The sequence below is a fragment of the Lampris incognitus genome, chromosome 21 (assembly GCF_029633865.1).
Source record: "Lampris incognitus isolate fLamInc1 chromosome 21, fLamInc1.hap2, whole genome shotgun sequence".
NCBI lineage: Eukaryota > Metazoa > Chordata > Actinopteri > Lampriformes > Lampridae > Lampris > Lampris incognitus.
In genome coordinates, this window is record NC_079231.1 from 4,697,011 (window position 1) to 4,710,551 (window position 13,541).

The 13,541-nt window shown below is 43.9% G+C and overlaps 1 protein-coding gene across 1 annotated transcript in view; it reads left to right on the forward strand.

Annotated features, from left to right (window-relative positions):
* Window positions 1-9,770, forward strand: part of LOC130131307 (sodium/potassium-transporting ATPase subunit alpha-1) — a 28,942-nt gene extending 19,172 nt beyond the window's left edge. The window contains exons 16-23 of the mRNA XM_056300951.1: window positions 1,447-1,615; window positions 2,357-2,511; window positions 2,731-2,854; window positions 3,697-3,842; window positions 4,164-4,294; window positions 5,119-5,220; window positions 7,067-7,158; window positions 9,544-9,770. Coding sequence (XP_056156926.1) covers window positions 1,447-1,615; window positions 2,357-2,511; window positions 2,731-2,854; window positions 3,697-3,842; window positions 4,164-4,294; window positions 5,119-5,220; window positions 7,067-7,158; window positions 9,544-9,572 — 948 coding nt within the window. The 3' untranslated portion in view covers window positions 9,573-9,770. The remainder of the gene's footprint in view (window positions 1-1,446; window positions 1,616-2,356; window positions 2,512-2,730; window positions 2,855-3,696; window positions 3,843-4,163; window positions 4,295-5,118; window positions 5,221-7,066; window positions 7,159-9,543) is intronic.
* Window positions 9,771-13,541: the final 3,771 nt, after the last annotated feature.

The following is a 13,541-nucleotide window of genomic DNA, read 5'->3' on the forward strand; positions in this document are numbered from 1 at the left end:
TTTAAAGGGGTGGGGGGGTCAAATTTTTGTGTTTTTGAGGTTTTTATATCATTCTGTGGCTTCCCAGTATTGTTCCCTATGTATTCAAATCCAAAAATTCTAATTCTGGTCTTAGTACATATGTTTCAGCATCAAAATGCTATTTTCCCAAGCCCTCCTAAAAACTTTCCCCCATAGGACCTGACGTAGGTCATGTGACCTGATAATTCTACATCGATGCAGTGATAGAACATAATCGCACAAAATTATAGCCAACTAACGTTGCTTGTTGATTTTCTGATCAGATACAGCCGTAGTTCTGACCAGAAACAATGCTGACAAGCGATCCGGCAGCGTCATACCCATGACCCGGTGGGCCGAGTCCGCGAAACCAAAGCGTTCGGGTTCCGGGGGAGTACGGCTGTAAAGCTGAAACTGTAAGGAACTGACAGAAGGGCACCACCAGGAGAGGTGCCTCCAGCTTAATTTGACTCAACATGGGAACTCTCACTCAGCCCGGACACACAAGGATCGACAGATTGATAGATCTTTTGTGCAGCAATTTCTCCGTTTAACTCCGATAGCAAATGAAACTCCAGCTCTTTATGCCCTTAGATGTCCGGGGCCGCACACGTGCCACACTGAGCAGATGGCATGTGCCTACCCTCTGCTGATCACGAGCGGGGTTCAGTGGGTTACCCGCACCTCTTGGTGAAGTTTGTGACGTTTGCCACATTCAGGAAGTGCCCTGTCTTAGAGCTGCTATGTGAAAACCTTATTTCTGTAGATTACAGCAGACGTGTAATGCACCGTAGAAGGATTTAGGTTTTGTTTATGTACTGAGGTGAGTCACACAGATACTGGTATTGAAATGATGCAGCTTTTTATATTATAGACCGTTGTCATCTGATTTTTGAATCAAAAGGGATTTCAGATTTATCTGACTGCTTGCATTAATTGATGAAAAAGTAGCCACGGGCAGTAAAATAGAAAATTGAGGTTGCGATACATTGAGCTGCATCATGTAATCAAATCGTTGACAGGTGAATCGTAATCGAATCGCGAGGCCAATGAAGATTCACACCTCCAGTGTGTGTGTGTGTGTGTGTGTGTGTGGGGGGGGGGGTCGGGCATCAACGCTAACCTGCATCATTGCTTTCCGCTAACGACTCAGTAGCCGTTTCAATTTGAACAACCTGGAAAAGAACGCAGATGGCGTCGCCCTTTAACTTGGGCTTAAGTGGTTCACAATTTGAAACAGAACTTGTCACACATTTGATTTCGTAGACAAACATAAAGCCGAAACGCAACAGAAGCTATTTCACTTGAATCAGGGTGAACATCCAAATACTATCAACTGATTGTACACTATGACTCAAACAAGTTCTCCTTGGGTGAAGAAGCAATCTCGAGACTGGGATTTCTACGATGGAAAAAATCAAAACATCTTGTACCTCCTCTTGACAGGGTGCCATTGTCGCTGTGACAGGCGACGGTGTGAACGACTCGCCAGCTCTGAAGAAGGCTGACATTGGCGTTGCCATGGGAATCGCTGGATCAGATGTCTCCAAGCAGGCCGCCGACATGATCCTGCTGGATGACAACTTTGCCTCCATCGTCACTGGTGTGGAAGAGGGTGAGTCTCAGATCAATATACAGGCAACTGCTTCCTTCCTCTGAACGTCCCAGAATTGTAAAAGGCTGGATAGATGATCAGGCCAAAGACTTGGCCACTTTTTGACTTGATTGGTAAATAGCCCACTTGTGTTGCAAAATGCTGAGCCTTCATATTTATAGTGTGTAATGTTGAATAACACGCCAGTGTCCCAACACCGAGCTTCATGGTTTGAACCTCAGCGTTGCCTCCAGCTCAGTTGGGTGTTGCAGGGAGCACAATTGGCTGATTAGTAGCGCTCCTGGGTGGGGGAGCAGGTAGGGGTAATATGTCCCATCATTGAAATTAATGACTCCTGTAGCTGGTGGGGCACCTGTACAGTTGTGCATGGACCTGGGGGGAAATAGCATCAGCCTCAATTACATTCCCCACCAGGGGAACCTGCTGCTGGCTGATGAAAAGAAGTGGTTGGCTGACTTCATGTGTACTAGAAGATGGCGTTAAAATCTACACCCTCCAACTGCCCTAGCGGTTATGCAATACCAAGACTGTAGGACAAGAAGAGAACTGGAATGCCAAAATAGAGTGAAAAGGGCAGAAAATCCCTCCAAAAAAATCAGAATCAAAATGGTCAACTTCAGCCACATTACTTTCTAGGTTTAACTGATGCAAATATTTCAAGTGTCATCCTAACTGATAGACAATCCCATTTTAATCTGTTTTTTATCTATTTCATCTTCTTGCCTTGTTCTACCTTGTCAGGCCGACTGATCTTTGACAACTTGAAGAAGTCCATCGCCTACACCCTGACCAGTAATATTCCTGAAATCTCACCCTTCCTCCTCTTCATCATTGCTAACATTCCCCTGCCCCTGGGAACTGTCACCATCCTCTGTATCGACCTGGGAACTGACATGGTGAGTAGGTAGTTAGCTAAATAGTTCACAAATTAATTAGCTTGTAAGTTAGCTAGTTAATTAGTTTGTACATTAGATAGATAGATAGATAGATAGATAGATAGATAGATAGATAGATAGATAGATAGATAGATAGATAGATAGATAGATAGATAGATAGATAGATAGATCCCTTTAGTTCTTGACATTCAGTGAGTCCTTCTTGTCTTTCCGTCACAGGTTCCTGCTATCTCCCTGGCTTATGAAGCAGCTGAAAGCGACATCATGAAGAGGCAGCCCAGAAACCCCAAAACAGACAAACTGGTCAACGAAAGGCTCATCAGTATAGCTTACGGACAAATCGGTAAGAGGAATGAATTCGTACTAAAGCTCATCACACCTGGGAACACCAAATTATCTCATCGACATCTCCAAATTTCCTTTAACCAATGAGGACTGTGAGGAATCATTTTGTGTATTTTTTTTTAATTTGAGGTCAGTTAAGGCACCAATCCAAAAGATTTACATGCAAATACATGTATTTGCGTGTAAATTTAAGACAGTAATACAAATTATTTAATAATAAATAAATATATTTAAAATAAAGTAATAAATAAATAATAATAACAAAAATTTACGACAAAAATAAATTGAAGACAACAGCTAACTGCTAGATAGCCAAATCATAACTGCTTTTGTATTTGCTCTTTTTAATTGTTATTGTAAGGTAGGATGTTCCTCGGAAAAATAACACAGAGCATAGCATTTTACACCTTCACCGTAGCAGCCAAATGTGTGAGAATAAGGCAGGTAGCAGTGAGTCTGAAGCAGAAACAAGGTTGTGGAATTTATGCAGCTGACAAACATCTTGCTCATAAAATGACACTGATGAATGATGCTTAGTGGTTTTAATATTCGTCTGACGCAAACATTAAATACTGTCTTCTATCTTTGGCTATGATTAAATCTGCACGAGACATTCATATCCGTGCCGGGGCAAAGACTCATTCGGACTATTGATTAATGCTTCTAAAACAAGCACGCTTTCAACACAAGGTGGGGGCTGTTTACCACTTGATGACAATGCAGAACTACATTTTTGACTCTCATCAAACATGGCAAACCCAGTCCTTTGGGCATCGAAGCTGAAAAACACAAACTATAAAAAGCACGCCAAACTATGAAACTGTTCTCTCCTTCTGCTAGGTATGATGCAGGCCACAGCAGGGTTCTTTGCATACTTTGTAATCTTGGCTGAAAATGGTTTTCTACCCATGGACCTGCTGGGGCTCCGAGTACACTGGGATGACAAATACATGAACGATCTGGAGGACAGTTATGGACAGCAATGGGTCAGTAATGATATGATCGGCAGTTGTCAGTAATGTTAAATGCTAATGCCGTGGCAAGCAACATGTCAGCATTTCTACACCTAATGCGAATTCTCATCCTGATACCATTACTAGCCGTTCAACAAAGCCGCGGGCTAATGGACACTACTAACACAAATCCAATATGCTGCACGATGGATGGCACTATAATGAACCTTTGGATGAAAATGTTGATGATGCTTCATGTCCGTGATAAAGCTCACCCGTATTGTACAACTGAAAGGGAGGGGAAATAAACATGTATTTTATCTGTGTACACTCTCCCCTGCCTATATCATCCAGACATACGAGCGCAGAAAGATTGTCGAGTTCACCTGCCACACATCGTTCTTCGTCAGCATTGTCATCGTCCAGTGGGCTGATCTGATTATCTGCAAGACCAGGAGAAACTCTATCCTGCAGCAAGGAATGAAGTATGTACATACGGCGAGTCTCTAGCCACAAATGCAAGGAGAAAACTTACAGCACTGCTTTCCAGACCTTTTCCTGAGCCATACTCTCAAATTATTTTCTCGTCCTGGACAGATATACTACTGACGCCTAATTTTACAGTGATCACTGAGTCTGTCTTACTGTGCAGGCTGTAGGGCAGTAGCAGTAATTTTGATCGCTTGATTTTTTCTCATTTGGGTTTCAGTTTTCAATTTCCCATGACCCTGCTTTGGGTCATGACCTAAACCAATCTTTGCTTTCCGGTTTGGCTTTCCTGACAAACGGTCGCTATATGCAAGTTTAGGTGAATCTGATAAGTCTTTTTTTTTTTAAATTTCTGCTTCCACATGAAAAATCAGAGGTGATATAAAATAACCCAAGGGTCACATGCACATTCTGTCGGTGGATTCAGGAAATGTGCAAAGGGATTGCACAAATATAATATTATATAAAGTAATTTGTTCAGTCAAACGAGTCGTCCAGCGGTTGCATGAACCCATTAATCATGACTTAATGAAAGATAGAATTGCTTGCTATACATATCGGAAGTAACCAGTTAACTAGTTAATCATTTTCTCATGTTTCTTATGCACAATGTGCATTATTTTTTATGTTCTGAAACTAATACACACCATCTATTCACTGGTAACAGGCAACATGATACCCCAATTATCATGATAAATGTTTTGGACATTGCCAACACTACATCTTCTATTGTTGTAATCATTACTAAAGTAACACTAAAACTATTGTAACTTTAACTCTTTCTTTTTTTTACTCTTTTTGTTTTATTTACACTCTATAGGAACCGTATCCTAATCTTTGGACTGTTTGAGGAGACGGCACTGGCTGCCTTCCTCTCCTACTGCCCTGGCATGGACGTCGCCCTTAGAATGTACCCCCTCAAGTAAGTAGTACACACACACACACACACACACACACACACACACACACACACACACACACACACACACAGTTGATAGGCATCAACAGAGTGTGGCCACTTGAAAATGTGCATAAACACAAAACATATTTGTCCATGGAAACAACCACGTACCACATGCACCACTGCTAACAGAAACTTAACACTGACAATTAATAACTTTCTCGTCTACTCATACATATAGCCATGTTCTTTTTTTCCCCTCCCTTTTTTCTCCCCAATTGTATCCGGCCAATTACCCCACTCTTCCAAGCCGTCCCGGTCGCTGCTACACCCCCTTTGCCGATCCGGGAAGGGCTGCAGACTACCACATGTCTCCTCCCATACATGTGGAGTCACCAGCCGCTTCTTTCCACCTGACAGTGAGGAGTTTCGCCACGTGGGAGGATCACGCTATTCCCCCCAGTTCCCCCTCCCCCCCGAACAGGCGCCCCGACTGACCAGAGGAGGCGCTAGCGCAGCGACCAGGACACATGCCCGCATCCGGCTTCCCACCCACAGACACGGCCAATTGTGTCTGTAGGGATGCCCGACCAAGCCGGAGGCAACACGGGGATTCCATCCGGCAATCCCCGTGTTGGAAGGCAACAGAATAGACCACCACGCCACCCAGACACATAGCCATGTTCTGGAGCAGATGACAAAATAAATTTCTACAATCCATCCCAATTAAGACCTTCATGCATACTGTCACCTGATATATTGCCTGCATATACATGCACTTGACAAAACATTTTTAAAACAGTCTTAGTCTTCACTGATATGTCATTCATATGTCATCTACTGACCGGCCACATCTCCCAAGGTGTTTTAAAGTTGGTGGATAGCATCTTACCGCCAGTTAAAAGCTGAGAGTAATTTTCACTTTAGAGGAAGCAACTACTAATGAGGTTCTTTGCACCACGCAGAGGGAGTGAGAAGTGCCTCATTAGTAGCTCAAGATTTCCATACCCGGCTCGAAACTTCTTGCCCAGCTCTCGTCTTTCTAGTTTCTGCTTGCTCTCCTCTCTCTCGTCTTCCTCTGAACTCCACCATTTTCCCTGCTGCCTTTAATCCGCTCCTGCTGGTTCTAGCTCCTCTCCTCTTCCTCCCTCCCCTCCCTCCCAATCCCCTTCCACTTCACTCTGCTCCGCCGACCTCTCGTTCTCTCCCTCGATCCCTCCTCCATCTCACTGCTGTTTCACTGTCCTACTTTTTCTTTCGCTCTTTCCCCATTTCTTTTAACTTGCCCTTTTCCTCCATGTCTCTTTTTTTTACCTTTCCTATACATTTTTTACCTGAAATTCATTGGCAAACATTCCAAGAGATACCAAGAAACTTTTTGCCAAAAGAAATTAATGGCATACAGACAATCCAGATGAGGATGGAGCCAGACAAATCCAATCTCTATTATGCTCTCGCATGGCATATTAACATTTTTATAGTGTATTGTTTTGTTCAATTTAGACGGTTAATTGGGATTCTCGAACTTCCTCTGTGTTCATCCAAGAAAGTTGCATCATAGTTTACGTCTATGGCCTACACTGCTCATTCAAAGTATTTTGTAACTTTTGCTCAGACGAAGCTCCTGTTAAAATCCACAAAGCTTGTGCTTTGGTAGTGTTAGCGAATGAGTCCTGCTTGCTCCCAAGGTTATTTGCATGCTCTCAAAGAACTTGCTGCAGCCCATAGTTACATAAAGTCCTGCATGCTGTTAATGCATATACCACCAGCCTCTCCAAAAGCCTGCAAAATGTGTTGCCAGCTTCCTGGTTACTGTTCAGTTTCAATTGTAACTCCGTCTCTTTCTGTCTGCCTCCACCTATCACAGGCCATGCTGGTGGTTCTGTGCCTTCCCCTACTCCCTCCTCATCTTCCTGTATGATGAGGCCCGAAGATACATCCTCAGACGCAACCCTGGCGGTAAGAACCTTTTTTTTCTCGCTGCCTGTTAATGCGTACTCTACTATTCCTCGACTGCTTGCTGGCCTGCTAACGCCAAGTAGAAAAAGTGTTTTCCATTAAACGCTGTCTTAGCTCCCTACACTTGGAGATGACTGCTGGGGAGTGGGCGGGTTGGGGGGGGGGTGAAGTGATGATGACAGCTGATTTGTCACCTATTGCTAATCCAATGTAGTGTTGTATCCATCTGCCTGTCCGTCTGTCTGTTGCTATGTTTATAAGACAGTCAAAACCACGGGTAAACCAAGTTTCAGTAAATGGTAGAGAAATCCCTCTGCAAGACAGCCCTGCTAATGTAATATGCAGTATCACAAGAGTGGTAAAACATTCATGTGAAGGAGGTCTCTGGATTTAGGCTGGCCTAATGCATCAGTCTGAGGACACGGTTTTGACACATCCTGATAAATACAGAGCGAGTGTTAAATCACACAGAGGAAGCAGAGGAGCTGAATTAGAGGGCCAGTGACAGACATGGTTAGGCTAAACCACAGCTGTGCCTGCTTGCATGCACGGTGACAGCATGTGATTGCAGTGGAGTAAATGTGAATGTGCACATTTTTGCTGGAGGTTGTGTATATGTGTGTGTGTGTATGTGTTTTTGTGTGGGTACACAACGTAAAGTATATCGTGTACATGGGGCCTATCCGTCATCATGGGCACAGCTGAGTTTCCGTGCAGATCAGTGAGCTGTGCCATATGGTTATGCCCCAGTGGGAAGGGAACCCACAACCCTGTCATTGTTAAAGCCATGTACTACCCACTGAGCTGCAAAGAACCTGCATGTTAACTCTGACACAGCTATGTTTGTATTTGTGTGTGTGTGCGTGTGTTTGTTTTTTTGTTTTCTCCATCTGAGTCTCGCAGCACACATCAGTGAACAATCCTGTTGTCCAGCCATGGTGAATAATCTGTTCTGAGCCCATTTGGACGGGGGAGAAGTCAAACTGAAATATTTTGGGACCATTTTAAACTTTTGAAAGGGGAACAACGAACCCTCTTATCACCCCCCCCCAACAAAATTTTGTTTTCATCAAAGAAAAGAAAAAGAAAGGAGAATAAGAGATACGAACCATTCTCATTCAGGAATTACCCCGCGCTAACTGGATTCTGAAGCATTTGTTTAATGCTGGGTTATTAGGGCTTTCATTTTAACGTGGGATCATCATAATTTAAGCCAAGACCTAGCTAGCTAGCGCTACACAGTGTTATTGGGTTGATATAGAAATCTTAAAACCTAGCATTCATCTCATCGCAGCAAGCGAAAAGTGACTAAATTAGCCCCAGGTCAGCTCACATATACATAACAAATGGTCTAAGAATGATGCAGTGTGAAAATAAAACACCAACAGCTGGGAGCCACACTTAGCTAAAACAGTGGCTAAGAATATGTACCATATGGTGGCAGCACAGTGGCCCAGTGGTTAGCACTGTTGCGTCACAGCAAGGAGGTCCTGGGCTCGAACCCCAGGCCGTCCCAGGCCCTTTCTGTGTGGACTTTGCATGTTCTCCCCGTATCTGCGTGGGTTTCCTCCGGCTGCTCCGGTTTCCTCCCACCATCAAAAACACATGCATGTTAGGGTTAATACTCCTGTCTGTGCCCCTGAGCAAGGCAATCGAAAGACGAACTGGGGTTGGTTCCTGGGCGCCAAGGCTGCCCACTGCTCCTATACAATAGGATGGGTTAAGTTCAGAGAACAATTTTCACTGTAACTGCACGATAACAAAAAAATGAAGTGGCTTTCCTCTTCTTTCTTCTCATTTGTTGTGCAGTTTCTTCCCAAGCACAGCAGGGCCCTGCATAGTTTGTAGCCTGTGAACTGTGAGGAATTATACTGCATACGTTGAACCATAGGCAGGTTAAACAGGCTAAAGAGGCCGCTTATCCTTATTTCAACCTTGAAACATCGTGGATCCCTGCTATGCAACACAGAGGGTTGTATCGCACGAATGTCTCAATCTCTTAATTCAAGTAGGTTTTCCTCGTGTTTGTCAGTGGAGCAGCTCCAGCACTTGGCTCTCAGCGGTATCGTCAAGAGAGTTTCAGCCACCCTTGTCTCTAGATATTATTTGTTTTGAGAGTTTGCATCACTTCTGTGGAGCATCACATAGTGCAGCAGACGATGGGATGATATCATCTCACTTCACACACACTCAAGATAAAATGACACATCCTCTCAGCCCGCCAAACTCTGCCCTCGAATTGAATTATCAAGGGAAAAGTTCTATAGTTCGTCTGGGGGATGATATTGTGAACAATAGATCATTTAACCTCAGCAGTCTTGAAACAAAATTCGAGATGAAACATCTGCCGGGGCTTTCTTTAATGCTGTCTCCTTTGGTTTCTAGGTTGGGTGGAACAGGAGACGTACTACTGAGTCACCACGACCACCGCGGCGCCACAGAAGGCATGTCCATATTTTGTCTTTATCTTTCTGCCATGTTACATATCTGTCCAAGTTGTTAGTCACAGAAAAGATTAAAAAAACATACAACAAAAAACAAAGTTCGGATTTATTAAGGACATCTTTGTTAGGAAATTGTCATTCACAATAAAGTTTATCCGCGCCATTGTACTCTGAGGTGGCTTGAAAGTTTCTTTTTTCATACCTGCTCTTCTTGTTTGGTCAGAGCTGTTGCTAACGGCTGAGGGTCATGAAACACAGCAAGGGCAGTTTTGTGACAAATATCACCGGCTATCTACAAAGTGCGACAGTTAATGAGTCTGGTCTGTGCAAAGTGATGACCTGGTGATAAATGGGTCGTGGACACAATGGTTTTCAAATTCTGCTTATGGGAGGGGTAACAAAGCTTTCACCTGGGGCACATAACCACTTCATGACTAACATCTACGAGTGCTCATTGTATTTGTCAAGACATGGTCAGCCGCTTCCAGATTTAGCGATGCTGTATCTACACCACATGTGTCCAATTCACCCCTTCAATCTATATTACATCATCTATATGACAGTCCCATCATGCTCTATGGTGTTTGACCTCTAAGGCTCAGCATTTTCAAATTGTGTGTGTGTGTGTGTATGTGTGCCACCATTATCTCAAGGGTCAGTCTGCCACAGTGGTGTTTGCAATGGATCATACTGTTGATCCCTAATGCAAAGAGGCCCTTAGTGAAAATTAACTGAGACCACTCTAATGCTATCTACTCTGTGTTTACCCAGACCATTATACATAAGCCCCTCTCTCTCACTCTCACTCTCTGGTTTTGTGTGTGTGTGTGTGTGTTTGTTTATTCCCATTATACTAACCCTATCACAAATGGCTGCTTTTACACACCTGGGAGACACATATTAAGGGAAATGTGTGTATTTGTGATAAAGAGAGAGAGGGGGGGGGGTGAGGCATGTTTTTTTTTCTCCAAAAAAACAACAACAACAACAAACAATTGTTATAGAAATCAATAGTGAAAAGACTAAATGGCATTGGTTTGTGATGGGACTTTGCAGCTCTGTAAACCGCTGTGAATGCATGTGATCCAACCTCAGTTACCAAGCCCTCTGAGACAACACTGCTTTCACCTGCATCTCTTCCATGCTTTCGTTCAGCATGCAAATCAATCAGTCAGTCAACCGACCAGCCAACCAACCAACCAACCAATCAATCAATCGATCTTCACTCACTGCATTGCATTGGTGACAACCTTTACAGCAGAGGGTGCTAGAGACTGAGGCAGACAATAAGAGCCAAAACAAACAAAGTGAAAGTGGAACTTGATCGATTGATTGAAGGAAAAGGATTGGCACTGGGATAAATGGAGAACGAAAATTAGATGAAAAGGGAGGTGGAAAGGAGAACCAAATGGATGCTGGAAGCAGGAGGGATTAGAGAGGGCAAGTGGTGGCAGTGGTGAGGCATTAAAGAGGGCCAGAGTCAATGGGAGAAATGGTTCATGGAGCTGGGACAGGAAAAGCAAGAGGGGCAGCATATGGAGCGAGAGGGGGAAAGAGGCAGAACAAGAGAGGCAGACAGAGAAAGGTACATTATCATGCCTTCATCCTCTGCACACACGCAGGGCCCCAGAACGTGACTGTTGCTATGGCAACTCATTTAAGAGCTCTCTCTCTCTCTGACATCTAAATAAAATCTAGGCTATTTATAGACCACACCAGGAATACACATGCTTCTTGGAACACACACACACACACACACACACACAAGGGTATGACTGCACGTATGAAAACCAGCACACACAGACACATACATGGACCCACCCACACACCGGATTGACTTGCTGCTGTGTGTCCATCTGTGAATGCTGTGTGGGCAGAATAAAGTATAAATCATGCATAATAGATAGATAGAGAGACAGACAGATAGATCAATCGATAGATAGATAGATAGATAGATAGATAGATAGATAGATAGATAGATAGATAGATAGATAGATAGATAGATAGATAGATAGATAGATAGATAGATAGATAGATAGATAGATGGATAGATGGATCAGACAGACATAAAGCAGGTCTGCATGTTCTAATTATCAGTGCTGCTTTGAATTCCAGTTAGGAAGGGCTGTGTGTGTGTGTGTGTGTGTGTGTGTGTGTGTGTGTGTGTGTGTGTGTGTGTGTGTGTGTGTGTGTGTGTGTGTGTGTGTGTGTGTGTGTGTGTGTGTGTTTATATCACAGAGAAAGAGAGAGAGTGAATGAGATAGAGAGAAACTGAAATGTCATCAGTCATGCTAAAGCCAAATAGTTGTTTTATCTACTCCCCCTTTATCTAGTCAATGGGCACAGACTGCTCTCTCCAGGTCATTGATAAGGCCTATTAGAATACACAGGCTGATAGATAGACAGTGGGACGGTGCACCTATCAGTCCACAACACCACTCCAAGGCTCAACTGCTTATGTTTGCTTCGGGGTTGGGGATACTCTCAAAATGTGATGGGTAACAATCTACTGATATGCGTAGTTGGTAAACGCTTTAATCCTGGACATTATCCACGTTTGGTTTTGCACAACTTCATTCTACGTGTCTGTAAAGCATTTAGATCTACATTGAAAAGCATAGCAATTATCATAAAAAAGGAAACGCAATTACAAATTTGTGCGGGGTGGCCCCATGCGTCTTCCGAAAACCCCGCACCTCGTTTAGAAGAGGAGAGTTACAAATGAGGATGACTAAAGTAGAAACTTGTCTTACTTTCTGGTTACTTTGTCTCCGAAATCCATCAAGTACGAAGGCGTGAAGGTTTAAAAGCTGCCATGGGCTTTCCCCTTACTGCTTCCTGTTTGTGCTTATGTTCTATTTTTTTGTGCCCTCACACAATGATGAATATGTAAGAAGATTTTTGTGAGTGTTACACCCCACCCTTAGGCGACCCTATGGGGCGAACAACACTCCACCCCTGACCCAAATCAACCACGGGAAAAACGCCTTCGCAACAACCAAATCCATGGGATTTATTAACACAAACACATACAACCAACCTAAATCAAGACTACAAAAAGACGCAAAGTCAAAACGTAACACAAAGTGGCAGGCTGGGAGGCTGCGAGACCAGCAGTCCCAACCCCAGAGGCCTCTCTCCCGATGCTGGCAGAGCAGCTCTTGAGCACTTCGTTCCCAGGCCAGGTGCACCTCACTGGTGCACATCTGGACAGAGGTAGAGAGGACAGGAGAGGAAGGGGGACAAACAGCACAGGGGAGGCATTCATCCGTAACACTGAGCCCGGAAACTGCAGCTCGCATCTGTGTTGTGGGGTGAACATGGTGAAGAGCCCATGGTACACGTGGCTGTTTTGGGTACAGCAAACTTGATAGGGTTTACTAAGAGTCTTTGTATGTGCTTGCCTCAACTAGCTCTTAAGATTTCACAGTCCAAGGCTGACAGCGGTGAAAGCCAAGCACATTACAATTTACATCACACAGGCTACTGCAACTGCATTGTGTGTGTGTGTGTGCGTGTGTGTGTGTGTGTCTAACGGTATTGCCAAGCAACAGGTAGCAGGAGGGTACCATTCCGATTGAAGGGATGACACGGTACATGGCTAAATGTAGGCCTATTAAGGCGGCAATAAATCCAGTCGTGATAATCACAACATGTTAACAAAACACTGAGCAGACGTCGAGAGGTTTGGTTCAAGGGTGATGTATGATTCTGTGTTTTAAAAAGGACTCCACAGAAACTGGGTTATCGTGTGTCGTTCTCTGCTAGGCTCACAAAGCCACTCTCTCAGAGGAGAAAGTGGAGTTCACGATGCGTTCAACTAATTGGGAGTCGGAATTTGGGGTGAGCGGGTTGTGTTTGGAGACAATTTCAACTGGGTTGTGCTCACCCTCTTTCTCGTTCATTCATTCCTCTTGTTGCTCTCTTTTTCTTTTTATC